The sequence below is a fragment of the Cherax quadricarinatus genome, chromosome 19 (genome assembly GCF_038502225.1).
Source record: "Cherax quadricarinatus isolate ZL_2023a chromosome 19, ASM3850222v1, whole genome shotgun sequence".
Lineage (NCBI taxonomy): Eukaryota > Metazoa > Arthropoda > Malacostraca > Decapoda > Parastacidae > Cherax > Cherax quadricarinatus.
The window spans coordinates 32,752,146-32,778,719 of NC_091310.1; the positions used below are offsets into that span (position 1 = coordinate 32,752,146).

The 26,574-nt window shown below is 39.5% G+C and overlaps 1 protein-coding gene across 1 annotated transcript in view; it reads right to left on the bottom strand.

The window, feature by feature from the left end:
- Positions 1 to 14,614: 14,614 nt before the first annotated feature.
- The window catches only part of TfIIFbeta (transcription factor TFIIFbeta), a 61,463-nt gene continuing 49,503 nt past the window's right edge, over positions 14,615 to 26,574 (bottom strand). Inside the window, exon 7 of the mRNA XM_070086637.1 lies at positions 14,615 to 15,714. Coding sequence (XP_069942738.1) covers positions 15,577 to 15,714 — 138 coding nt within the window. The 3' untranslated portion in view covers positions 14,615 to 15,576. The remainder of the gene's footprint in view (positions 15,715 to 26,574) is intronic.

Consider the following 26,574-nt stretch of genomic DNA (forward strand, 5'->3'; position numbering starts at 1 on the left):
ACCAGCTTCAAATAACCTTTGCGGAAATTGTGTATGGATTGCCTCCATGTGAGCTGCTCACCCTGGCACGTACTGTTGACACAGACACCCTGAGATTAGTCGTCTTAGTCTCACAAGAGGCTTTTAGAACACATTTCTATATGCATCTGATCTTGCAAGAAATTCCTAACTACATGCATTAATAAAGGACTGACTGTCTTGGTGGTGGAGAATATGCTACTAGAAATCCCCTGATTCCACCCCAGAAACCTAGATTCCTCTGGTCCCTCTCTTCAAGACACCACGTGTAGTGAAGGACTTATTTCTGCAAGTATTCAGATGGTATTAGTATCCCTGCCTGCATCTTAGAGATCCCTGATTTCGCTGGGCATTTCATTAGCAATTTTATGCAGTAAGTGATACTAGCTTCTATTATTATTATTATAATAAAAAAGAAGCGCTAAGCCACAAGGGCTAAAGAGCGCTGCTACTAGCTTCTAGACTAGTACTTAAGAGGAGATGCCCGTGAGCTTACTGGTCAATGGGCGTGTCTGCTCATGCCCCACAGTTCATTATTATTATTATAATCAAGGGGAAGCGCTAAACCCGTAGGATTATATAGCCCCCACAGTTCAAATAACCCACGTTTTCCCAGAATACCGCTGGCCAACTATACCAAGAGAAATGAAAGGTATTGTCTTTCTGCAGGGGGCCTGGAAAGTTAGCTTAATAGTTTAATATCTTTATTATGCACCCCATACCCATCGTGTAGGTGGTAGTCAAAAGATTACAGAGGTACATAATGGGTTCAGGGACTGGACCCCAAAGTTATGATAGCTGAACAAGTTACTAAGGTAATGAACCATCCACAATTATCCATGGTACTTCGGAAAGCCTTCATGATTCTTTGTCCCATAGACCAAGTATATGTAGCTATGTGGGGACACCGAGTTGCAGCTCCTTTCACCTGTTATTCCTATGGGATCTCGTCCAAGAAGGACGAGCTAGCGTCTCTATGACCAGATCTAACCTCCAAATAAATTTCCACAACCTTCCTTGAGGGGTGAATGTGAGAAGTGATACTAGAGTTTACATGGAGAGTTCCTGGGGTCAACGGCCCCGCAGCCTGGTCTGTGACCCGGCCTCCTGGTGGATCAGAGCTTGATCAACCAGGCTGTTATTGATGGCTGCACGCAATCCAACATACGATCCACAGCCCGGCTGGTTAGGTACCGACTTTAGGCACTTCTCCAGTGCCTGCTTGAAGACAGCCAGGGGTCTATTGGTAATCCCCTGACACTTATTCCATTGTCTCTTAACGTGCTAGTGACACCCCTGCTTTTCATTGGGGGGATGTTGCATCCAGGGCCGGATTAAGAAGTCTCCGGGCCCTAGGCTATTCAGATCGGCGGGGCCCCTTTGAGTTACGGGTAAGCGAAGCGACCCCTTCCAGCTTGGGGGGGGTCGGTGTGAGCCTGTTTAAGGTCTAATTAAATACATTCTGGCTATTTAGATTAAATTTAACAAGGAAAGTACATCAAGACAACCAAAACCATTTACCAACAGCCATTATAACTATCTTGTTAAATCATGCATTTTAAAGAGAATAAACTCAAGACAGCATAGTATTACTAGATTAGGCTATTAAAGTAGTGACATCATGTACCTATTATATTCAGCATAACCACTACAGCACTATTATTCCCTTTATAAATCACTGACCATTATTGTTATCATTGCATCATGCATAAGACTATCAAATCATATAAACTCAAGAAAGTAAAGAATTGTTTATATTCACAGGCACTTCTTAAATAAACTTTTTTCTGGATTTCATATTGGCAAAATCATCAATTATATTCTGAAAATCAATATTTCTTGTTAGATCAGACTCAATGGTCAACAAGGCTAGGTTACACAATTTGTCTTGGCTCATTGTTGAACGGAGCTGGTTTTTCACTCTTTTCAAAACAGAAAATGAACGTTCTCCTTCACAGTTAGTAGCTGGAAGTGTTAGGTAAAGGCGATACACTATGTCAACATTAGGGAAGGTTTCTGAGATACTTGCATTTCCTAAATGTTTCAAAGCAGCTGAGGGCGCACATTTTTCAGGTGGAGCTTTAATCTGATTTATATACCCAGAAAAATGAACTATTTCTTCAACAAATGTGTCCTGAACATCTGCTGAAAGGTGTTGTTGCAACTTTAATCCAGCTTCTCTCAATTCTGCATCTGGCATAGTAGTAATTTTGAACAGAAATCCAAACTTGTCATTGAGATTCTGGTAGATTTCTTTTCTTTTCACCAATTCTGTAATCAGTGAATCCAGAATGACGAAGTATGTAGCTGTCTTACATTTCTGCCTTGATAGCAACACAATTTCATTGTCTGGCTCTTCAAAATTGCGTTTCTTCTTCCTTGACCGCTGATGATCAGCCCGGTAACTGTAGTCTTTCACCAGCAGTTTAGCTTTCTCTTCAAACATTTCAAAAGCTTCATCATTGCGAAGTGAGCTTACAAATTCCACTAAGCCTGCATAGAGGTTAGCACAAGTAACCATTTCAATTTCAATTTTCTGAAGTGTCTTGCTCGTGGCATTTAACCGTTCCAGTATACAGTCCCAAAGCACACAGAGTAAGGCCAATTCAAAATCTTCCAATTTTGATGCTAAGCTGGCTGCTTCGCTTCTTGTAGTTGCTGTCTGGTCTTCATCCTCTGCTATTTGGATCAAAGCAGAACGTATTTCAGCAAAGCTGTCTTTCAAAGCATGTGTTGCATCATGCTGCGCTGACCACCTTGTTGTTGATAATGGTTTGAAGACATCTCCATGAATGGTTGACTTGAGTATACTCCACTGATGCGTTGAAGCAGAGAAAAAATTAAAGAGTGCTTGTAAAAGTCCAAAAAATGAAACTGCAGCGATACAACACTCCGCAGCACATGACCCAACAAGATTAAGAGAATGTGCTGAGCAGGGCACATATTCAGCAAATGGGTTGATTTGCTTGATACGGGCTTGCAATCCATTATATTTACCCGACATGTTACTTGCATTGTCGTAGCTCTGGCCACGGCAATCCATAATAGAGAGATCATGTTCAAGCAGAGTATCCAGTACTACATTCATCATTGTTTCTCCATCATGGCCTGAAAGAGGAATGAATTTTATAAAGCGCTCTACAGGCTTACCACTGGAGTCGACAAAGCAAACAATGAATGTCAATTGATCTGTATGTGAAATATCTGGTGTTGAATCTACACTTATTGCAAAGTATTTTGCAGTTTTCACAGCTGCTATGATGTTATTGAGGACCTTCTTAGTCATCGGTTCAATAAATTCATTGCATATAGTAGATGACATGTAAGATACAGTGCCTCTTCCTGCATTCCCAAGGCGTGACACATGATTTGCTAAGAATGGATCGAATTGTGCTAACAGTTCTATGATCCCTAGGAAATTGCCATTGTTTTCCGAACCAAAAACCTCATTTTCTCCACGGAAAGCAAGTCCTCTTAGAGCTAAGAATTTTACAACAGCAACAACTCTTTCTAGAAGTTTTCTCCAATAAGTGCGCTCTTTTTCAGTTTGATTTTCCAAATGAGAATCCAATAAGCCTTTTTTCTGTGCACGAAATACACTGGCTAAAATGCAGCTCCTGTGAGTGGTGCTGTTTTCATGTTCCTCGAAACGCTTGGAATTTTTCCAGTCATTGAACCCCTGTGTGAAGGTATTTTCTTTGGTAGAAAATAGCTTGCATGCTGAACAGTACACTTTTCCTGAGCTTTCAGAGTATACCATCCATGATCTTTTCACAGTTTCTGAATTTGCAAGCTTCCTATAAAACATAGATGACTTTAAACAACGACGACTTCCATCATCATAAATCCTTGCTGATTTCCTAAAGTCAGTGTTCAGAGTTTGACTGAAGTTTTCTGCAATGAAAGCATTACATAGAGAATCTGGGATTACATTTGGCCATGAGGCAGGATCTTTTAAGACAAATCCTGTGGATGAAATGTCCGTTGAGACATTGAGAGGAGACACAAAAGAAGTAGATGCTGGCTGAGAAATAATGAAGGGAGGGCTTCCTGTATGATCTGACGTATCTGCAGATTCAACTGTACTGGTAACATCAGAAACTGTTTTCGTGAGCATGTCTGTGATCTTTCTGCAGCTTCCTACATCTTCCTTTTTCTGTTCTTCTTGAATTTTCTTCTTTCTTTTCTGTGACCCACTCGCATAAGAACGTCCAACATCACGTTCACGAGATGCCATAATGAGGATGTATCACTGTCTGTAATCATGCAAATACAAATTTTTCATTATCAATTATTATTAATTTTTTAATTATTAAATTTTTTTTCTGTCAATTGGGGGGATATGGCCCTTGTAGCCCCCTTTCCTCTGGCTGCACATCTAAAAATTCAAAACGTTACCAGAAAGGAGTCATATACAGAACTTTTACCATAGATCAGGCTAGTGATTTGGGCTACGAATATTTTACTAATTCATCCTCCTTGATCTCCAATTTACTTAAACAGAAATCATACTGAGTCCAAGAACAATGCACAATGGTATTTATATTACCATTTTCATAACTAAACTAATCATTGTGTTTGCATGGCCTACCACCATAGATAAGGACATGAGAATTAAAGAATGCAGGGACAATTTTCAGTTTCACCCAACCAACGATTTTCTGATGTGGCTTATGTGTTTCTGGGAAAATATGTAGTAAATTAATTGATGTTCTACATCACTTCCGTCGCAACTTGAAAACTAACCATTTGCGATGGAAGTGATGAAGAACATCAATCAATTGAGATCTGTTATTGAAATGATAAAGACTTAAAGACAGGACAAAGTGCTTTTAAAACCTACAAACGGAAGTCAGTTTGCGTTTTTAGGTTTTTCTTTATAGTATTTTTACCAAAAATGCGTCTTTACTGGTCCATGCGTCTTTACTGGTCCATGCGTCTTTACTGGTCAAGTAACCCTATCAGGTACCTCCCTTAACATTTAGAGGCGAAAACAAACATTTATCAACAACACTTCAGTTAATTTGTCACAGTACAAGTCTAGATAACGTGTAATTACTACAGAAAATTGGAGAGGAATCTCCCATACTCACCCATTAGCGGGAAAACACAGCTGTTCTGATGTAAACAAAGGCGTGTTGAGTGTTGCCATCTATGGTTTGGTTTATTTATTTTTATTTTATTTTATTTCATTATTTATTTTTGTTTTGATTAATTTTTAAAAATCAATTTTACTCTCCAAACACTTGAACTTTTTAGGTAGGGACCCCTTTGCACTTGCACCATGTGCACAGTCTTGGATGAGCCCCTGAACCCCTTGGACCACGGGGCCCCCAAATGCGCGGGGCCCTAGGCAAATGCCTAGTTTGCCTATGCGGTAATCCGGCCCTGGTTGCATCGTCTGCCTAGTAATTTTGCTTTCGTTGTGAGTGATTTTCGTGTGCAAGTTTGGTACTAGTCCCTCTAGGATTTTCCAGGTGTATATAATCATGTGTCTCTCCCGCATGCGTTCCAGGGAGTACAGGTTCAGGAACTTCATGCGCTCCCAGTAATTGAGGCGTTTTATCTCCGTTATTTGCACCATGAAGGTTCTCTGTACATTTTCTAGGTCAGCAATTCCACTTGCCTTGAAAGGTGCTGTTAGTGTGCAGCAATATTCCATCCTAGATAGAACAAGCGACCTGAAGAGTGTCATCGTGGGCTTGGCATCCCTAGTTTTGAAGGTTTTCATTATCCATCCTGTCATTTTTCTAGCAGATGCGATTGATACAATGTTATGGTCCTTGAAGGTGAGATCCTCCGACATGATCACTCCCAGGTCTTTGACATTGGTTTTTCGCTTTATTTTGTGGCAGGAATTTGTTTTGTACACTGATGAAGTTTTAATTTCCTCATGTTTGCCATATCGGAGTAATTGAAATTTCTCATCGTTGAACTTCATATTGTTTTCTGCAGCCTATTGAAAGATTTGGTTGATGTCTGCCTGGAGCCTTGCAGTGTCTGCAATGGAAGACACTGTCATGAAGATTCGAGTGTCATCTGCAAAGGAATACACGGTGCTGTGGCTGACATCGTTGTCTATGTCAGATATGAGGATGAGAAACAAGATGGGAGCGAGTACTGTGCCTTGTGGAACAGAGCTTTTCACCGTAGCCGCCTGAGACTTTACTCTGTTGACTACTACTCTTTGTGTTCTGTTTCTAAGGAAATTATAGATCCATCTACGAACTTTTCCTGTTATTCCTTTAACATGCATTTTGTGCGCTATTACGCCATGGTCACACTTGTCGAAGGCTTTTGCAAAGTCTGCATATGTATTACATCTGCATTCTTTTTGTCTTCTAGTGCATCTAGGACCTTGTCGTAGTGATCCAGTAGTTGGGACAGACAGGAGCGACCTGCTCAAAACCCATGTTGCCCTGGGTTTTGTAACTGATGGGTATCTAGATGGGTGGCGATCTTGCTTCTTAGGACCCTTTCAAAGATTTTTATGATATAGGATGTTAGTGCTATCGGTCAGTAGTTCTTTGCTATTGCTTTACACTGGGCAGTATTTGATCATTCGTCTCTTCCTCTGCCAATACAAAACATTTGCCTTGTTCCAATTAACTTACGGGTTAAAGGTGAAGCTAACTTGTCAGAACGTCTACTCAATAATCTCAATTTTACTAAGTCTTTACTCACAATCTCTTCTTTATTCAGGCCTTTATAGAACTATTGATTCCCTTGTCTTACTCATCAACTCCTGCAATTTTAACATTTCTTGCAGTTGGCCATGGACACCGACTAACCTGGTCTGATACTTGCGTCTCGTTAGCAAAACAATTTGGAAGCATGTCAGCCATTTTTTTTTTAAATTTCTGATTGTGATAGTCACATTCAGTCAATTTAGAGACTGAATTTTTCATCATCTGAATATCTGTTGGCCTCCTCTTTCCATCATCTCTTCCTTTGATCTCACCTCTCTTCCTCCATGCACCACTCGTGGATAACATTCAATAACACATGCTTGCTAAGCATCCAGAATGCCATTAACTGTGATGCAAGTGAAAAAAACAATTTAATGAGACCCTTCAGCACTGAACCTACAAGGAGGAATTAACTAGCAATGCATCCCTTCTCCTCCTCCTCCTCACTATGAATTGAAGCTAGAGAAGGGGACAGTGAAGAGCGTAGATCACATTACCTGGGAAGAGGCTCCAGCCTCATTCAGTGAAGAGCATCAAAGTCCGAATCTTGATCCCATTTAGATGTTGCACATCGAATCCTGCAGTCTTTAAAGACAATCTCCACCACTGCCTATTGCCATCCCATCTAAATACAGTGGACCCCCGGTTTACGATCAGCTCCCATTGCGACCAATTATGTAAGTGTATTTGTGTAAGTGCGTTTGTATGTGTATGTTTGGGGGTTTGAAATGGACTAATCTAATTCACAATATTCCTTATGGGAACAAATTCGGTCAGCACTGGCACCTGAAAATACTTCTGGAATGAAATAATATCGTAAACTGGGGGTCCACTGTACTTGCCTTTTTTGTTTTGCTAGCTTACCAGCCTAGCCTTTCTGATGGTCTGCCTACTCATCAGGAAGTTTCCATGCCTGTCTAAATTTTTGGTTGAGCAAATAACCAAACCTTATTTATGACAGTTTGCTCTTCTGCATTTTGTCAGAAAATTGATATCAATTTTGGATTTTTCTAAATTTAGCACGGGTAAATTTGAATAATACAATAAGTGTGTAATAAAATGTGATGCTGATATGACCCTTTCCAGAAATTTTGAGTGAGGGGGTGTTTTCATGTTTTTAAGTGTTTATTCTTGAGTAACATAAAAATTAGTACAACTGGAGTGATTTTAAGCAATTTTGACAATCCAGCTGATAGTGTATAAATGCAAAAGGGAAGCAAAATTGGAAGAAAAAAGTTAAGATTACAGCTATTATGTGAGTAGTTCCACATTACTGGTAATGTTGCAGACATTTTGTGCTGAAGAGGAACCTGACGAACCTAGAAGCATTGACTTGAGTCTAGAGAAGCTGATGCCTTACCATCCAGTACTGCAAGGTAAGAGAGACTTGAGACACATTACAGAATTTTTTAGTTCTCCAGTACAACCATCACGATCAGTGCATGAGCTTCAACCATGCACCTTTACAAACAATCCATAACCTTCTATCTCAGCTAATGATCCTCAAACTTCCACCTAAGCCCAGTAGGGAGCAACTAGCCCTCTCCACTCCTATCAAAATCAACTTGCATCAGCAACCACAATTTAAGGGAAATATTTTTTTTTATTAACACAGTGGCCGATTCCCACTAAGGCAGGGTGGCCCAAAAAAGAAAAACTTTCACCATCATTCACTCCATCACTGTCTTGCCAGAAGGGTGCTTTACACTACAGTTTTTAAACTGCAACATTAACACCCCTTCTTCAGAGTGCAGGCACTGTACTTCCCATCTCCAGGACTCAAGTCTGGCCTGCCAGACTTAGTAGTATTTATTAAATCTTTGTAGCTCTATTTTATTAAATATAATACATCACTGCATCAATACAAAAACATGGAACATAACCCTATTTTACCCACACATTCCTCAGTGTACACACATTTTTTATTACTCAACATTTTCAGGAATGTTATCTGAAGGTCAGCTTTGGATAACATGGGCACCAGGAAAACAGCTGTCTTTCCATAACTATGCCTTATAACATGCTTTTTTTTGTCTCACTTCAGCCCTAACTGTGTGGTGATTATCCATGAAGACTTATTGCAGAGCAGAATTTGTCTTGACACTTGAATTTAAGAAGTTACCTGGCAGATGTATATTAGTTGTGTCCAACATGATATATGGGCTATTAACTTCACTAACACTGGGTTCACACCAGCAACAGTGCACATAGACCTACCTGGGAGTTCAGCTCAAGTGGACGTCAGCCAATCATCAACTGCTGGTGTTCCTGAATAGAAATTTGGAGAATCCCCTTATCTCTGAGGATACTACTAATATTATTCATCTTTGTCTTCTGTTCCTCAAGGAGACAATTTAAATCTTGGTGTTTTTGGGCTCCTCTTCAAGAAGGTAGGCTATAGATTAATTTTTTTTTGTGTGTGTGTGTGTGTGTTTTTCTTTTTCTTTTGATTACAGTTTGCATTTTCAGAACATGGAAGGCTGGACCCATGCTCCTGATAAGTCATTTTCCTGATAAGTGAGCTGAGCAGCAGTACATCAAGCTGGGGACTGGCGTCAATCTAGAATGGTATGGAGTGTCATCCTATCTGCCCAAAACATCAGAATGAGGCAAGCGATTTATAGGTCTAATTCTGAAGATGGGTTTGCAGACTAATAAAAGATAGGAGGTGAGAAAGCTAGACTGAATAGCTGGTAAGTAAATTATTATTTTAAATTATTATTATAAGCAAGTGTGTAGGACGTTTTGAGCCAAGAGAGAGAGTAATTGTGGCACGGGAACTAAATGCTAAAGTAGGAGAAACATTTAGAGAGGGTGTGGTAGGTAAGTTTGGGGTGCCAGGTGTAAATGATAATGGGGAGCATTTGATTGAACTTTGTACAGAATGGGGTTTGGTTATTGGCAACACATATTTTAAGAAAAAAGAGGATAAATAAGTATACAAGATATGATATAGGGCATAATGACAGTAGTTTGTTGGACTACATATTGGTAGATAAAAGACTGTTGGGTAGACTTCAGGATGTATATGTTTACAGAAGGGCCACAGATACATCAGATCACTTTTTAGTTGTAGCTACAGTGAGAGTAAAAGGTAGATGGGATACAAGGGAAATGGAAGCAGCAAGTGAGAGAGAGGTGAAGGTTTATAAACTACAGGGGGAGACAGATAGGGTAAGACATAAACAACTGTTGGAGAACATATGGGCTAGTGTGAGTATAGGCAATGTGGTAGATGTATGGGTTAAGTTTAAGAATATAGTGTTAGAGTGTTCAGCAGAAGTTTGTGGTTACAGGAAAGTGGGTGCAGGAGGGAAGAAGAGCGATTGGTGGAATGATGATGTAATGAGAGTAGTAAGAGAGAAAAAGTTAGCATATGAGAGACTTTTACAAAGTAGAAGTGATGCAAGGAGGGAGGAGTATATGGAGAGAAAAAGAAAGGTTAAGTGAATGGTGAAGCAATGTAAAAGATAGCAAATGAGAGAGTGGGTGAGATGTTATCAACAAATTTTGTTGAAAATAAGAAAAAAATTTGGAGTGAGATTAATAAGTTGAGAAAGCCTAGGGAACGAATGGATTTGTTACTTAAAAATAGAAGAGGAGAGTTATTAAAAAGAGAGTTAGAGGTATCAGGAAGATGGAGGGAATATTTTGAGGAATTGTTAAATGTTGATGAAGATAGAGAAGCTCTGATTTTGTGTATATAGAGCAAGAAGGAATAACATCTTATAGGAGTGAGGAAAAAAGCAGTTGTGAGTGTGGGGGAAGTGCATGGGGAAGTGGGTAGAATGAAAGGGGGTAAAGCAGCTAGGATTGATGGGATAAATATAGAAATGTTACAAACAGGTGGGGATATAGTTTTGGAGTGATTAGTGTTTCTATTTAATAAATGTATGGAAGAGGGTAAGGTGCCTAGGGATTGGCAGAGAGCATGCATAGTTTCTTTGTATAAAGGCAAAGGGGAAAAAAGAGAATGTAACAATTATAGGGGAATAAGTCTGTTGAGCAACCACCCAGGGAGGTACTACCATCCTGTCGAGTGTAAAATGAAAGCCTGTAAAATTGTTTTACATGACGGTAGGATAAATGGTGCCTTTTTTCTGTTTCATAAACATGCAAGATTTCAGGTACATCTTGTTGCTTCTATTACACTTAGGTCATGCTACATATGCATATACAAGCACGTATATACATACCCCTCTGGGTTTTCTTCTGTTTTCTTACTAGTTTCTGTTCTTGTTTATTTCCTCTTATCTCCATGGGGAAGTGGAACAGAATTCTTTCTCAGTAAGCAATGCATATCATAAGAAGCAACTAAAATGCCAGGAGCAAGGGGTTAGTAACCCATTCTCCTGTATACATTACTAAAGTTAAAAAGAGAAACTTTTGTTTTTCTTTTTGGGTCACCCTGCCTCAGTGGGATATGGCCAGTTTGTTGAAAGAAGAAATCTGTTGTGTACACAGTGGTACCCCGAGTTTTGGCCATAATTCGTTCCAGAAGGCTGTTTAAGTGCCGTTATTAAATGAATTTGTTCCCATAAGGAATAATGTAAATTAGATTAGTCCATTTCAGACCCCCAAAAATACACTTACGAAAGCACTTAAAATAATACACTTACATAATTGTTTGAGTTGGGAGCTGTACGAAACTCAGGGTACCACTGTACCTAGTAAAGTGTACGGCAGAGTTATTATTGAAAGAATTAAGAGTAAGATGGAGAGCGGGATAGCAGATGAACAAGGAGGCTTCAGGAAGGGTAGGGGGTGTGTAGACCAAGTATTTATAGTGAAACATATAGGTGAACAGTATTTAGATAAGGGTAAAGAATTGATGAGGGAAAAAAGGTGAGTGGTGCGTTGAGGTATATGTGGAGTCAAAAAACGTTATCTATGGAGGCAAAGAAGGGTATGTATGAAAGTATAGTAGTACCAACACTCTTATATGGGTGTGAAGCTTGGGTGGTAAATGCAGCAGCGAGGAGACGGTTGGAGGCAGTGGAGATGTCCTGTTTAAGGGCAATGTGTGGTGTAAATATTATGCAGAAAATTCGGAGTGTGGAAATTAGGAGAAGGTGTGGAGTTAATAAAAGTATTAGTCAGAGGGCAGAGGAGGGGTTGTTGAGGTGGTTTGGTCATTTAGAGAGAATGGATCAAAGTAGAATGACATGGAAAGCATATAAATCTATAGGGGAAGGAAGGCGGGGTAGGGGTCGTTCTCGAAAGGGTTGGAGAGAGGGGGTAAAGGAGGTTTTGTGGGTAAGGGGCTTGGACTTCCAGCAAGCGTGCGTGAGCGTGTTAGATAGGAGTGAATGGAGACGAATGGTACTTGGGACCTGACGATCTGTTGGAGTGTGAGCAGGGTAATATTTAGTGAAGGGATTCAGGGAAACCGGTTATTTTCATATAGTCGGACTTGAGTCCTGGAAATGGGAAGTACAATGCCTGCACTTTAAAGGAGGGGTTTGGGATATTGGCAGTTTGGAGGGATATGTTGTGTATCTTTATATGTGTATGCTTCTAGACTGTTGTATTCTGAGCACCTCTGCAAAAACAGTGATAATGTGCGAGTGTGGTGAAAGTGTTGAATGATGATGAAAGTATTTTCTTTTTGGGGATTTTCTTTCTTTTTTGGGTCACCCTGCCTCGGTGGGAGGCGGCCGACTTGTTGAAAAAAAAAAGAAAAAAAAAAAAAGAGGTTTTTGTGGCATTTATGGATTTGGAAAAGACGTATGATAGGGTGGATAGGGGGAATATGTGGCATATGTTCCAAATGTATGGAATAGGAGGTAGGTTATTGAAAGCAGTGAAAAGTCTTTACGAGGATAGTGAGACTCAGGTTAGAGTATGTAGGCGAGAGGGAGATTATTTCCCAGTAAAAGTAGACCTTAGACAGGGATGTGTGATGTCACTATGGTTGTTCAATATATTTACAGATGAAGTTGTAAGAGAAGTGAATGCTTGGGTGTTGGCAAGAGGTGTGGGGTTAAAAGATAAAGAATCTAACACAAAATGGGAGTTGTCACAGTTGCTCTTTGCTGATGACACTGTGCTTCTGGGAGATTCTGAAGAGAAGTTGCAGAGGTTGGTTGATGAGTTTGGTAGGGTATGTAAAAGAAGGAAATTAAAAGTGAATACAGGAAAAAATAATGTGATGAGGATAACAAAAAAGTTAGGTGATGAAAGATTGGATATCAGATTGAAGGGAGAGAGTATGGAGGAGGTGAATGTATTCAGATATTTGGGAGTGGATGTATCAGCAGATGGGTCTATGAAAGATGAGGTGAATCATAGAATTGATGAGAGGAAAACAGTGAGTGGTGCACTGAGGAGTCTGTGGAGACAAAGAACTTTATCCATGAAAGCAAAGAGGGGAATGTATGAGAGTATAGTTATACTAACGCTCTTGTATGGGTGTGAAACATGGTGGTGAATGTTGCAACAAGAAGGCTGGAGGCAGTGGAGATGTCATGTCTGAGGGCAGTGTGTGTGGTGTGAATATAATGGAGAGAATCCATAGTTTGGAGATTAGGAGGAGGTGCAGGATTACCAAAACTATTATCTATAGGGCCAAGGAGGGGTTGAGATGGTTTGGACATGCAGAGAGGATGGAACAAAACAGGATGACTTCGAGAGTGCAGTGGAGGGAAGGTGGGGTAGGCGTCAGCCTAGGAAAGGTTGGAGGGAAGAAGTAAAGGAGGTTTTGTGTGTGAGGGGCTTGGACTTCCAGCAAACATCTGTGAGCATGTTAGGAGCAAATGGAGACAATTGGTTGTTAGGACTTGACATGCTGTTGGAGTGTAAATAAGGTAACATTTATGAAGGGACTCAGGGAAACCAGCAGGCCAGACTTGACTCCTGGAGATGGGAATTAGTGCCAGCACTATGAAGGAGGGGGTGTTAATGTTGCAATTTTATAACTGTAGTGTAAGCATGCCTCTAGCAAGACAGTGGTAGGGTGAATGATGATGAAAGGTTTTCTTTTTCGGGCCACCCTGCCTTGGTGGGAAATGGCCAATGTGTTAATATAAAATAAAAGCAAAAGTATGTGTTAAACCCACATGGGTTTAAAAGAAAAAAATACAAGCATGAAGTTCAAAAGAATAAAGATGGTTAAAAAATGAAATAAGAGTGATAAGAGAGAAGGAGACTATTTGTCAAGTAGAGTACAAATTTAAGAGGGCAGGAGGGAATGCAGAGAAAAAAAGGAAAAGAATGAAAAGGCAGGGTCATCATAAAATTTTTTATAAAAGACAGTGCTAAAATCATAGGTGCCATAATGTTTGGGGAATGAGAGACATTCAATTTTGATCCAAGGGAAAGATAAATCTAATTCTTTGGATCGACCCTTTCACCAGCATGAAAGTATGTCTCCTGAAAGCATAGACAGATTTATGAGCATGGAAATTGTAAGTAAATACAATGATAGAAAAGAAAGGCACAGAAGAGAGAGCACAGGAGAGATTTTATTATTATTATTATTATAATTATATTTCAAAAGTGCTAAACTGCAGCTTTTATTCAGTGTCGGGGCATAAGTGGTAACTAGGTTTGATCCAAGGAAGTGGACAGTAGCTCCAATTCCTTATTCAAGAGTTCAACATCAAACCAATACAATATAAACCTCTCAGAGGAGGTTCTTGAATGCTGGTGAGGGGGTCTTGGCAGGACTTTAGACTTGTTTTCCCCTTCCTTGGATCAAACTTGATTGCCTTCCATTCCCTAGGTGCTGTATGACCCCTAAGGATTTAAAACTTCTCTTAAAAAATAATAATAACTAAAGGGTACAATATGACTGCTTTAAACTGCTTAGTGTCAACAGTAAAAAAAATTTTCAATGTGGTCATGAAATTCTGAGTAAATTTAGCTCCTACAGTAATAATATGAAATAACCAAGAAAGAAAAACGCATTTTATTTTGGAAAATATATTTTTAATAAAAGTATAGGTCCTAATAAAATTCACTTTGTGAAAAAGCTTTTGATGTTACTGTATTTGCATTTTCAGGTACCATTCAAAGTTCAAAAAGAAAAAGAAAACGTAATCTCCAGTAAATTTTTTTTTTAAATATACCTCTTTAGTTACATAAAAGGAGTTAATGGGAATGTGGATTTAATTGTAACAATTTCACTTTCTGCTACTGCTTGAAGAAATATGAACATGAATGCATTCACTTACAACTGGAGTTTGTCCTTGGACGTCGATCACTTTAAGCACCAAAAAGTCCTTGATAAAGATTTCCTAAGTAAATGCATTCATGTCCATTTCTTTCATGGCTAGTTAATACATTCAGTCCTTTTATAAAGCTCCTCTACATAGTTAAATTTTTTATAAATGTGACTGAGAAAATGCATCGAAAATTTAACAGTACTTTCTATAAAGGCCCTACCACATGCTGTTCAATTTCAGATGAAAATTTTCAATCCCATTTACAAAAAAAAAATGCACTATTTAGAGGAAATTTATACAGCTAACTGTAAAACACATTTGTGTTTGATGCATTTGTACCACGGCTAGAACAAATTGGAAGCCCACAAATTAGATGTGAAAATAGGATGAGGGTTTTGTAGTTTATAGTTTCCAAAGAAATACAGCAAACATTTTGATAAAAAGTCGAACACAGTAAGAACCTAAACACAAAGTGGATCTTGTAAAGTGGTTCCTTCTCTTGTACTGGCAAAACTAAGTTTCAATTTGTGAGCTTGTTGTGAAGCTTATAGTTACCACAGTAACAAATATGACAGAATAACAGCAAAAATTAGGAAAACACTGACAATAAATTAAAAACCTAATCACGTGGCAGATCTTTCACTGATATTTCTTTTGACACGTTTAATTTGTAAATCTGCAAAATTTTATAGAGATTAATGAACTTAATCACTAGGTGGATCATCCACCACAGCTTCTTCACTCTTGTAGTGGCGGTACTCAGGTTTGAGCTCCCACATGTTCTTGTGTGGGTTCTTGACATTATAATCACACACTTCTTTGAGTATTTCCTTGAGATGCATCTGAAAATAAAAACATGCTAAATTATAACAGTGGTAAGAACTGCTAAGCTACATCCAAACAGCATCCTGCCGACAGTAGTGAAGAAAAGATGCATGCTGCAGAACATAATTTTAGTGGGACAAAGTCTTGCTCTGTGCAGAGTTTTATCAAGTCATGACTTGATAAAAAATCAACATAGAGTGAAACACTGCCTCAAACCTGATCTGATCGTAGAAGTCCTCACAAAGTCTCTTAAAATCAGATCATTTGCTAATACTTAGGATGAAACTCAAATTATACTAAGTAAAAGCGCATTAAAATTTCAAATTTAACTTAATACTACAGTGGTACCTCGGGATATGAATTTTTTTCGTTCCAGAAGGCAATTCGAGTGCTGATACTGAACGAATTTGTTCCCATAAGGAATAATGTAAATCAGATTAATCCATTTCAGACCCCCAAAAATACACTTACATAACTGTTCGAGTTTTGAGCTATTCGTATCCTGAGGTACCACTGTATTAACATGTTGCACAACTGAACTTGGATCCCACTTTAAGTTTATACATTTTTATTATTTTAATTTATAAATATCTTACTCATTACATTTTTTTAAATTCTATACAACATTCCATTACAGAATAATAAATATTAAATGATAAACCTGTAAATATATGACTGAAGTTTCCTATCTTTACAGTGTATAGCTTACATAAAATCTATTACAGTAAACTTATATAGCCAAACTTCAATACATCTGATATTGTGAAATTACTCATATTACGATAGCCAAACAACTGTGCAAGTACTGGGCACTGTGCCACCATCCTTTTAAATGTAACTTCATGACTATGCACACTTAGTAAATATGGGTCAGCAGTAGCAAGAAAGCTATGTAGGTACTCAATGCACATTACATAATTTAATGATGAGAAATTATGAACTCAATAAAAGTGGAAGATAATGAGGTTCTGGGTAAGTTAAATAGAAGAAAGGGGATGCATGATGTCATCATTGTTATTTCATATAATTCCAGAATGGTTTATAAAAGAAGTGAATTTTGGGGTGTTGAAAAGAAGCATGGGACTGAAGGATAATGGATCTGATATAAAGCTGGAGTTGTCACAGTAACTCTTTGCCATTGACAGTTCTATGGAAGATTCTGAAGGAACAATTAAAAGCTTAGCAAATTAATTTTTTGAGGGGTATATTAAAGGAAATTAAAATTTTACAGAGGAAAGAACACTGTTATGAGAATAAAAAGAAGCCTAGGCAGTGAAAGACTGGATATCAGGGTGGAGGGAGAGAGCAAGAAGGATGTGAAAGTAGACAGTTGGTATTAGATGGGTATATGAATAATAAAGTGAGCCATAAAACAGACAGGGGTTAAAAGATAGGTGGTGATGAGGCATCATTGAAAATAAAATAAAAAAAACTAATATGGAGGCCAAAAAAAAAAAAAAAAAAATGGGGAGGGAACATAAGCAAGTATAATGGTACCAACACTTTTACATGGGTGTGAAGCAAGGGATTTAAATGTTAGTCAGGAGGTTGAAAATGGTAGAGATGTAATGTTTGAATATTATGCAGAGAACTCAGAGTGTAGAAAGTCAATGATGTGAGACTACCAAAGGTATAATTAGAGGGCTGAGGAGGAAATGTTGAAATGGTTTGGGCATTTTGAGAGGATGTACAAATATAGGACCAGGAAGGTGTATAAATCAGGGGTGGAGGAAAGGAGGGATCAGGGTCATCCCAGGAAGGGTTAGCAGGAGGGAGTTTAAGGTTTTGATTGCTAGGGGTTTCAGCATCCAGCAAGCTTGTATGAGCATACAGTGGTACCTTGACTTACGAGTTTAAATCGTTCCATGACCGAGCTCATAACCCCTACAAAAATTCTATCCAGACAGACTCTGTATGTGTTATTTCAGACTTTATACCCATTTTTATGCAACAGTTCAAGCGATCTTGGACATACAGTGCCACCCCACCCCTCTTCCCAATATTTCTGTGTACTTGGAACAATTTAACCCCTTGACTGTCGCAACCCCAAATCCTGAGGTGTCTCCTGGTGCCGCAAAATTTCCAAAAAAAAAATTTTTTTTTATTTTTTCTTATGAAATGATAGAGAATCTTTTCCTAATTGTTATGACACAAAAAGAACAAAATTTGATGAGAAACTGATGGTATTATGCTCTCACAAACTTAGTGACCTCGGCGACATTTAACCCTTTGACTGTTTCAGGCCCCTTTCTGAAACTGTCATTCTATGCCGCTAAATTTAAAAAAAAAAACAATTATTTTTTCTTATGAAATGATAATCTTTTCCTGATGGTAATGACACCAAAAGTTCGAAATTTGGTCGAAAACTCATGGAATTACGCTCCCGCGAAGTTAGCGGTCTCGGCGACATATGCGTATCGGCGATTTCGCCGACTTTGAGCCCTATTTTCAGCCAATTCCGTTGTTCCAGTTGACCAAACTCATAGCTATTTCTTTAGAACTCCATTTTATCTATCAGCTGAGTACAAGAAACCTCCCATTTACCAATTTGGACTACCCAATATTGTGGTCAGAAATTGGCAATTTGGCCAATTTCACGCAAACTAAATATGATACTATATGATACTATATGAAAATAGACCACAAAGTCGGCATTTTAATTAAAAAAAAAACAGTCAGAGTTTTTTTTTTCTCATTATGCACTGCGTGCTCCAGGATTTTTTTTATATGGTGCACACTGACCACACAGACCCATTCTCTCACATGTGGGCCTACCAGCTTTCTCCTCCTTGATTTGAAGCCGCCAGAATTTATGAGTATATATACGTCAAACACGGTACCTCGTAAGACGTATATACACGGCCGCGACAGTCAAAGGGTTAAATCATGTCAGTTCACTCCTGGTAAGACAGCTATTGAATGAATGATGGTGAATATTTCTTTTTATGGATTACCCTAACTTGGTGAGAGACAACCTGTGTGGTAGACAAAAAAATTGTTAAGGTAGTATTAATGTACAGTAGGGCCCCACTTATACAGCAGATTAGGTTCCAGGCTACTGCTGGAAAGCGGACATCGCCAGAAAGCAGGAACGCCATTTGTTTCCATTTATAAATGTCAGATAATAAGTTTACACTAACATATATTAAGTTAGCAACAGAACAAGGCATTAAAAAACATAAAAAGTAAAATACACACACAGTACAGGCATTATTTACCTCAAAATATTTGTAGTCTTAATGTAGGGTGAGAACTGAGTAATGTTTATTGCAAGAAGTTAGGTGTGGTAGGTATGGTGGCCAGACAGGCTCTAGAGCGATAAAATGCACATAGCGTACGCTCACTATTGACCTTAAAATATTTGTAGTCTTAACAGTCTTAATACAGGGTGTACAGGGTGCAAGGTGAATAGTAGGGTAGGTACCTAACCCCATCTGGCCACCCCACCCACACGTTATATACTAGGCATTTAAAGCGCCCTAGAACAATAGAATGCATATACAGTACACTCATTACTTACCTTAAAATATTTGCAGTCTTAATGCAGGGTGAGAGCTGAATAAAGGAGAGAGAGAGAGAGAGAGAATGAGCACATGAGAGAGGACAGATGCGAGTTATATAAACAAACCAGTCAAACGCGTATGGCTTTAGTTCACTCCTGCAAGCCGACTAGAAAAACATCTCATATTTATGTTAATATATTCTACTGTGGGTATATTTATCATGTTTATATGTTACATAGCGTGTTTATTATATAATTTTGAAAAAATATCATAGATGGATTAAACGAAATGTCTATATTAATGTTTTATATGACATTTAATGAGCTTCAGTGATTATTATTGTGTGTTATTATTATTATTAATATGGCATCTTCAAGACTAATAGGACACTTTTAGTGATTTTAATGTGTACCTGCATGCCAGCACAGTGTGTAAGTTTACTTAGGTACAGGTACACATAAGTATAATTATCCGAGTACAGTGGAACCTCCACTCACGAGTTTAATCCGTTCCGTGACCTTGCTTACATCTGGAGTTGCTCGTTTGCAGAGTCAATTTTCCTCATTTAAATTAACTGAAATGCAATTAATGTTTCAGTGGAATTCCAGGCACGACAAAATACTTCAATAATTTCCCTAATATCAACTCTACAGCTTATTTATCCATCAAAATTCATCTAATATGACATAATAAACAATATTAATAACATAGAAACATGATATATACACTACAATGAATAAAATACATGTCATTAAGTATGTGGCTAGTGGTGGTGACAGCGGCCATTGTTGTTGTTGAGGTTTATAAGGCCGCCACTACATGTGTAGAGAACCTAGGATAACTCTTAATGCTACACTTAATTGCTACACTCTTAATGCTACACTTTGTCACTGACTCCTCCTGCTTTAATATTGTACATATTGTAGAAGTGGTACACTAGTACTGTCCTTAACCCTCCATCTAGTTTGTTTATCTATGATTTTCTGCTTTAAAGCAATGGAAATCATCCTCTTTTACTTCTCACCACTGTCCTCTGCACTTGCTTTCTTAGGACACATGGTTAGAAACAAGAAATTTTGCAAAATAACTGCACGAAATGTAAGGAAAACATGAGAATTCCCTCCACCGCGAGTGGAGTGGCCTGAGCATTGTTTTGATCCATACTGCTATTTCATGGTGGCATTCGGAAACTCACTTATAGTATAGGGTACAACAAGGTTGTTACCAGGGTACAACAAAGTTACTACCAGGGTACAAGGTTGCTACCAGGGTACAAGGTTGCTACCAGGGTACAACAAGGTTGTTTTCAAGATACAAGGTCTGCCACTGCTGCTTCATGTTGTAATGCTGTAAAGTGGGGCCTTATTGTATTAAGAACTACAGTGGACCCTCGCATAGCGCTATTAATCCGTTCCTGAGAGCTCAATGTTATGCGAAATTATCATTATGCGAATTAATTTTCCCCATAAGAAATAATGGAAATCAAATTAATCCGTGCAAGACACCCAAAAGTATGAAAAAAAAAAAATTTACCACATGAAATATTAATTTTAATACACACAAACTGAAGAAGACATGCACAGTTACATGACACTTACCTTTATTGAAGATCTGGTGATGACTGATGGGATGGGAGGAGGGGAGAGTGTGGATGGTCTTAGTGTTTAGAAGGGGAATCCCCTTCCATTAGGACTTGAGGTGTCAAGTCCTTTTCCGGGGTTACTTCCCTTCTTCTTTTAATGCCACTAGGACCAGCTCGAGAGTCACTGAACTTCTGTCGCACAACATATCTGCCCAGAGAGGCCTGTACCTCTAGTTCCTTTATGACTTTCCTAAAGTGTTTCACAACATTGTCAGTGTAATAGCCACCAGCACAGCTTGCAATAGCTGTGTGAGGGTGATTTTCATCCATAAAGGTTTGCACTTTAAGCCACATTGCACACATTTCCTTAATCTTTGAAGTAGGCAACTTCCTCAATTTCTCTCTCCCCTCCTCTGGAGCAGTTTCCTCAGGTCTGGCCTCTTGCTGTTGAAAATGATCTAGCAGCTCATCAGTGGTTAGTTCTTCACTGTCCTCCTCCACCAACTCTTCCACATCCTCCCCACTAACCTCACCAATATGAGCAATAGTTCCAGGCATTTTTTCCTGTTCACCTGGGTGTTAGTTGACTGTTGTGGGTCACATCCTGGGGGACAAGATTAAGGACCACAATGAAAATAAGTTAGTCCTCGATGATGCACCGACTTTCTTGGGATATCCAGGGGGGGCAAACCCTCCGGGGTTAATCGTTTCTCGGTAATTGTTTCACGTTAAGCCACACCAACAACACTCTCTCCACATCTTCGAGTAATACAGCTGATGGTGGTGCAGCAACAACAGCTGACTGTGGTGCAGCAACAGCTGACCATGGTGCAGCAGCAGCTGTGGTGCAGCAACAGCTGACCATGGTGCAGCAGCAGCTGTGGTGCAGCAACAGCTGACCATGGTGCAGCAGCAGCTGTGGTGCAGCAACAGCTGCCCATGGTGCAGCAGCAGCTGTGGTGCAGCAACAGCTGACCATGGTGCAGCAGCAGCTGTGGTGCAGCAACAGCTGACCATGGTGCAGCAACAGCTGACCATGGTGCAGCAGCAGCTGTGGTGCAGCAACAGCTGACCATGGTGCAGCAACAGCTGACCATGGTGCAGCAACAGCTGACCATGGTGCAGCAGCAGCAGCTGTGGTGCAGCAGCAGCTGTGGTGCAGCAACAGCTAACTGGTCCAATAACAGCTGACCGTGGTGCAGCATCAGCTGACTGGTCCAATAACAGCCGACCGTGGTGCAGCAACAGCTGACTGGTCCAATAACAGCTGACCGTGGTGCAGCAGCAGCTGACTGTAGTACGATAGTATTTATCGCCCTTTTTACCACAGGGTTGGCACTAGAAGCTTTCTTTGGGCCCATGGTGGCTTATTTAGCAGTTACAAGCACTATAAATAATGGAATAATACAAAATGTATCGAATGTATGCATGCAACCAGCCACCCTGGCTTGTAAACAATGACAGCAAGGCAGGCGTTCAGGCTGGACGGACAGGTTCGGGACAGGTTCGGGACAGATTCGGGACGAGTCATGTTCAGAAACAGCTGATGGTGGTGCAACAGCAGCTGACCGTGGTGCAGCAGCAGCTGACTGATCCAGCAACAGCTGACTGGTCCAGCAACAGCTGACTGGTCCAGCAGCAGCTGACTGATCCAGCAACAGCTGACTGGTCCAGCAACAGCTGATCGTGGTGCAGCAGCAACTGACTGATCCAGCAACAGCTGACTGGTCCAGCAACAGCTGATTGTGGTGTAGCAGCAGCTGACTGATCCAGCAACAGCTGATCGTGGTGCAGCAGCAGCTGACTGATCCAGCAACAGCTGACTGGTCCAGCAACAGCTGATCGTGGTGCAGCAGCAGCTGACTGATCCAGCAACAGCTGATCGTGGTGCAGCAGCAACTGACTGATCCAGCAACAGCTGACTGGTCCAGCAACAGCTGATCATGGTGCAGCAGCAGCTGACTGATCCAGCAACAGCCGACTGGTCCAGCAACAGCTGATCGTGGTGCAGCAGCAGCTGACTGATCCAGCAACAGCTGACTGGTCCAGCAACAGCTGATTGTGGTGCAGCAGCAGCTGACTGATCCAGCAACAGCTGACTAGCCCAGCAACAGCTGATCGTGGTGCAGCAGCAGCTGACTGATCCAGCAACAGCTGACCTTGGCGCAGCAGCAGCTGACTGTGGTATGACAGTATTTCTCACCCTTTTCACCACAGGGTTAGCACTAGAAGCTTTCTTGGGGCCCATGGTCACTTATTTTGCAGATGAAATCACCAAAAACGCTGTAATAATACGAAATGTTCCGATTGTATGCTTGGATGTTACCGCGGAGGCTGGCTTGTAAACAATGCCACCGGCGGAACATGTGAGGCTGGCTCAGGCCGCACATTAGACTCGTCTCGGACGAACAGCGTTGAGCGAGTTTTTCAGCGGTATGTGAGGCAAAATTTTAGTGATAAAATGTATCGGTATGCGGATTTAACGTTATGTGATGCCAACGGTATGTGAGGGTCCACTGTATTAACATAGGGAAAACAGCAATAAGTGGATACAGTGGTTTCTCGAGTTAAAATATTAATCCATTCCAGAAGATGTATTGTACCTTCAAGCTATCATAACTCAAACCCTAAAACACATAATTTTATGACAAATCATTCCAGATCTCAAAAGTGCTACTTTTCCTATATCTTGAACGTGCACACTATCAGATATAACTTGCAGGCAAACTATTTACCTTCATCTGCTTCTTTCTTTATCCACAATAACAACAGCCTTTCCATCTCTATGATAATTTCTCTGCCTTTTTTTTTTTTACTAGCTTAGATTCATCAGCAACTTTAATATTCTCTCTTTTTTTTTTTGCCATACAGTAGAGCCCCGCTTTTCGGCGTTTCACCATACAGTGTTCCGCTAATATGGCGATCTCAAATTATGACCAAAACTTTCTGTACGGCAAGCGGTCTTTCAAATACGGCGCACGCCACCCAGTTTGTTTACATTCTCCGTTAGCCCATCTCTCTATTAAGTAATAATAATCACTCTTGAGCACAATAAATGTCTAATTTTACGTCAATATAGACATTTTTATTAATCCATCCACATTTTCTTCAAAATTATATAAGAAACATGTTACATAGCATATAAACATACTGTTTATATGCTATGGAGGTGTGGTTGCTGGGCGGAAGGAAAACATTACGTAATACTGTACTAATAATAATCACTCTTGGGCACATTAAATGTCTTATTTTACGTTAATATAGACAATTTCATTAATCCATCTATAATATTTTCTTCAAAATTATATAAGAAAGACGTTACATAGCATACAAACATTTTATGTTTATATACTATGGAGGTGTGGTAGCCGGGTGGAGGGAAAACATTACGTCACTCCCCTTAATACACAACGCTTTTGTTTACAATTCTCGGCATGAATTATTCATTACTTCTCCCTTTATTTATGATGGCATCTAAAGGTAGTTGTTATAAATGATTAAACTCAGTGAACATGATATACTGATGGTAATAATATGGCTCTGGGCCACATTAACCCTTTGACTGTTTTGGTCATATATATACATCTTACGAGCCAGTGTTTCAGACGTATATATACTCAATAATTCTAGCGGCTTCAAATCAAGCGGAAGAAAGCTGGTAGGCCCACATGTGAGAGAATGGGTCTGTGTGGTCAGTGTGCACCACATAAAAAAAATTCTGCAGCACACAGTGCAAAATGAGAAAAAAAAAACTGATCATTTTTTTGGATTAAAACGCCGACTTTGAGGTGTATTTTCGTATAGTATTTATCAATGTATTTGCGTTTTCATGGTCTTAGGTGATAAAATGGAAAACATATTACAGAAATAGAGATGATTTTCATTACTTTGAAGATGAAAACGTCCTTGAAACTGAGCTCAAAGTAGCGGAAATGTTTGATTTTTACCAATATTCAGGAGTAAACAAATCACACCACACGTCCGATACCCGTCAACTGGGGAGTCTAATATTCTTTCACTAGTGCACTGATATTATTTATACCATTTTTACAATAATGCAGTAGTCTGCATAACAGTAAATTTTGTATTTTTTTGTATGAATAAAAAATCAAAATAGAAAGCAATAATAATATAAGAGGGGCCTAGAGATGTGACTAATGAACAGAGGATATGTTATTTTAGTGCCAAGAATGTCTACCTTGTTTATTCTGGACCCTATTTTGAAATTGGCATCTTTTTTAGTTTGCATGAAATTGGCCAAATTGCTAATTTCTGACCACAATATTGGGTAGTCCAAATTGGTAAATGGGAGGTTTCTTGTACTCAGCTGATAGATAAAATGGAGTTCTAAAGAAATAGCTATGAGTTTGGTCAACTGGCACAAAGGAATTGGCTGAAAATAGGGCTCAAAGTCGGCGAAATCGCCGATACGCATATATCGCCGAGACCGCTAACTTTGCGGGAGTGTAATTCCATGAGTTTTCGACCAAATTTCGAACTTTTGGTGTCATTACCATCGGGAAAAGATTCTCTATCATTTCACAAGAAAAAATAATTTTTTTTTTCAAAAATTTAGCGACATAGAATGACAGTTTCAGAAAGGGGCCTGAAACAGTCAAAGGGTTAAGTATCGTGTAGCTACGTAGCCCAGGCGGACTACATACCTACATTATTATTATAACTGATACTTATGTGTACCTGTGCCTAAGTAAACTTACACACTGTGCTGGCATGCAGGTACACATTAAAATCACTAAGTGTATCTTATTAGTCTTGAAGACGACATAATAATGATAATAACACACAATAATAATCACTCTGAGGAGCATTAAATATCGTATAGAACGTTAACATAGACATTTTGCTTAATCCATCTAAATACACCCCACAGCAGAATAAATTAACTTAAATATGAGATGTGGTAGCCAGGCGACTTGTAGGACTTGTGGCAGCCAGGCGACTTGTAGGACTTGTGGTAGCCAGGCGACTTGTAGTCCAACATCAGAGACAATGTGTACACTATAATATTACTGGGGGTAGCCAGAAAATTATTCCTTTCGTATACCTTCACTCAGGGCGTTATTTCTTCTAAAAATGGTGTTACATGAGTATAGGAGTGTTTCTCTTTATTTATTCTACTGTATTAATGCGGAGACAACTTGTACACAATGTAAAGTGACGAAAACCAAATGTGTTCTCCTGGTTTGTTTACATTATGTGTGGGTGGGGTGGGGATGGCTGCCCTTGCAGACAACCCATACTTTCCAAACCTGCCTTCCTATAAAACTCACCTCTCACCCTACATTAAGACTACAAATATTTTAAGGTAATTAATGAATGTACTGTATACATATGTATTTTATAACTCTGGGGTGCTTTAATTAAATGTAGTGTATTACGTATGGGTGGGGTGGGCTTACCAGGCTGGCTACCATACATCCCAAACCTGACTTCCTACAAATAAAACTCACCTCTCACCCTACATTAAGACTACAAATATTTTAAGGTAAGTAATCGGTGTACTGTGTGTGTATTTTACATTTTATTGTTTGTAATGCCTAGTTCTATTGCTAACATATGTTAGTGTAAACTTGTTACCTGGCATTTATATGCATTTATAAGTGGAAAAAATGGCGTTCTGCTTTCCGGCGATGTCTGCTTTCCGGCAGTAGCCTGGAACCTAACCTGCCGCATAAGTGGGGCTCTACTGTTCTTACAAACCAAAGCACTAATTCTAACTCCATCATGTTTTTTCACAATTTCTTGCTTAATCTTCAGAGAAACTACCTGTT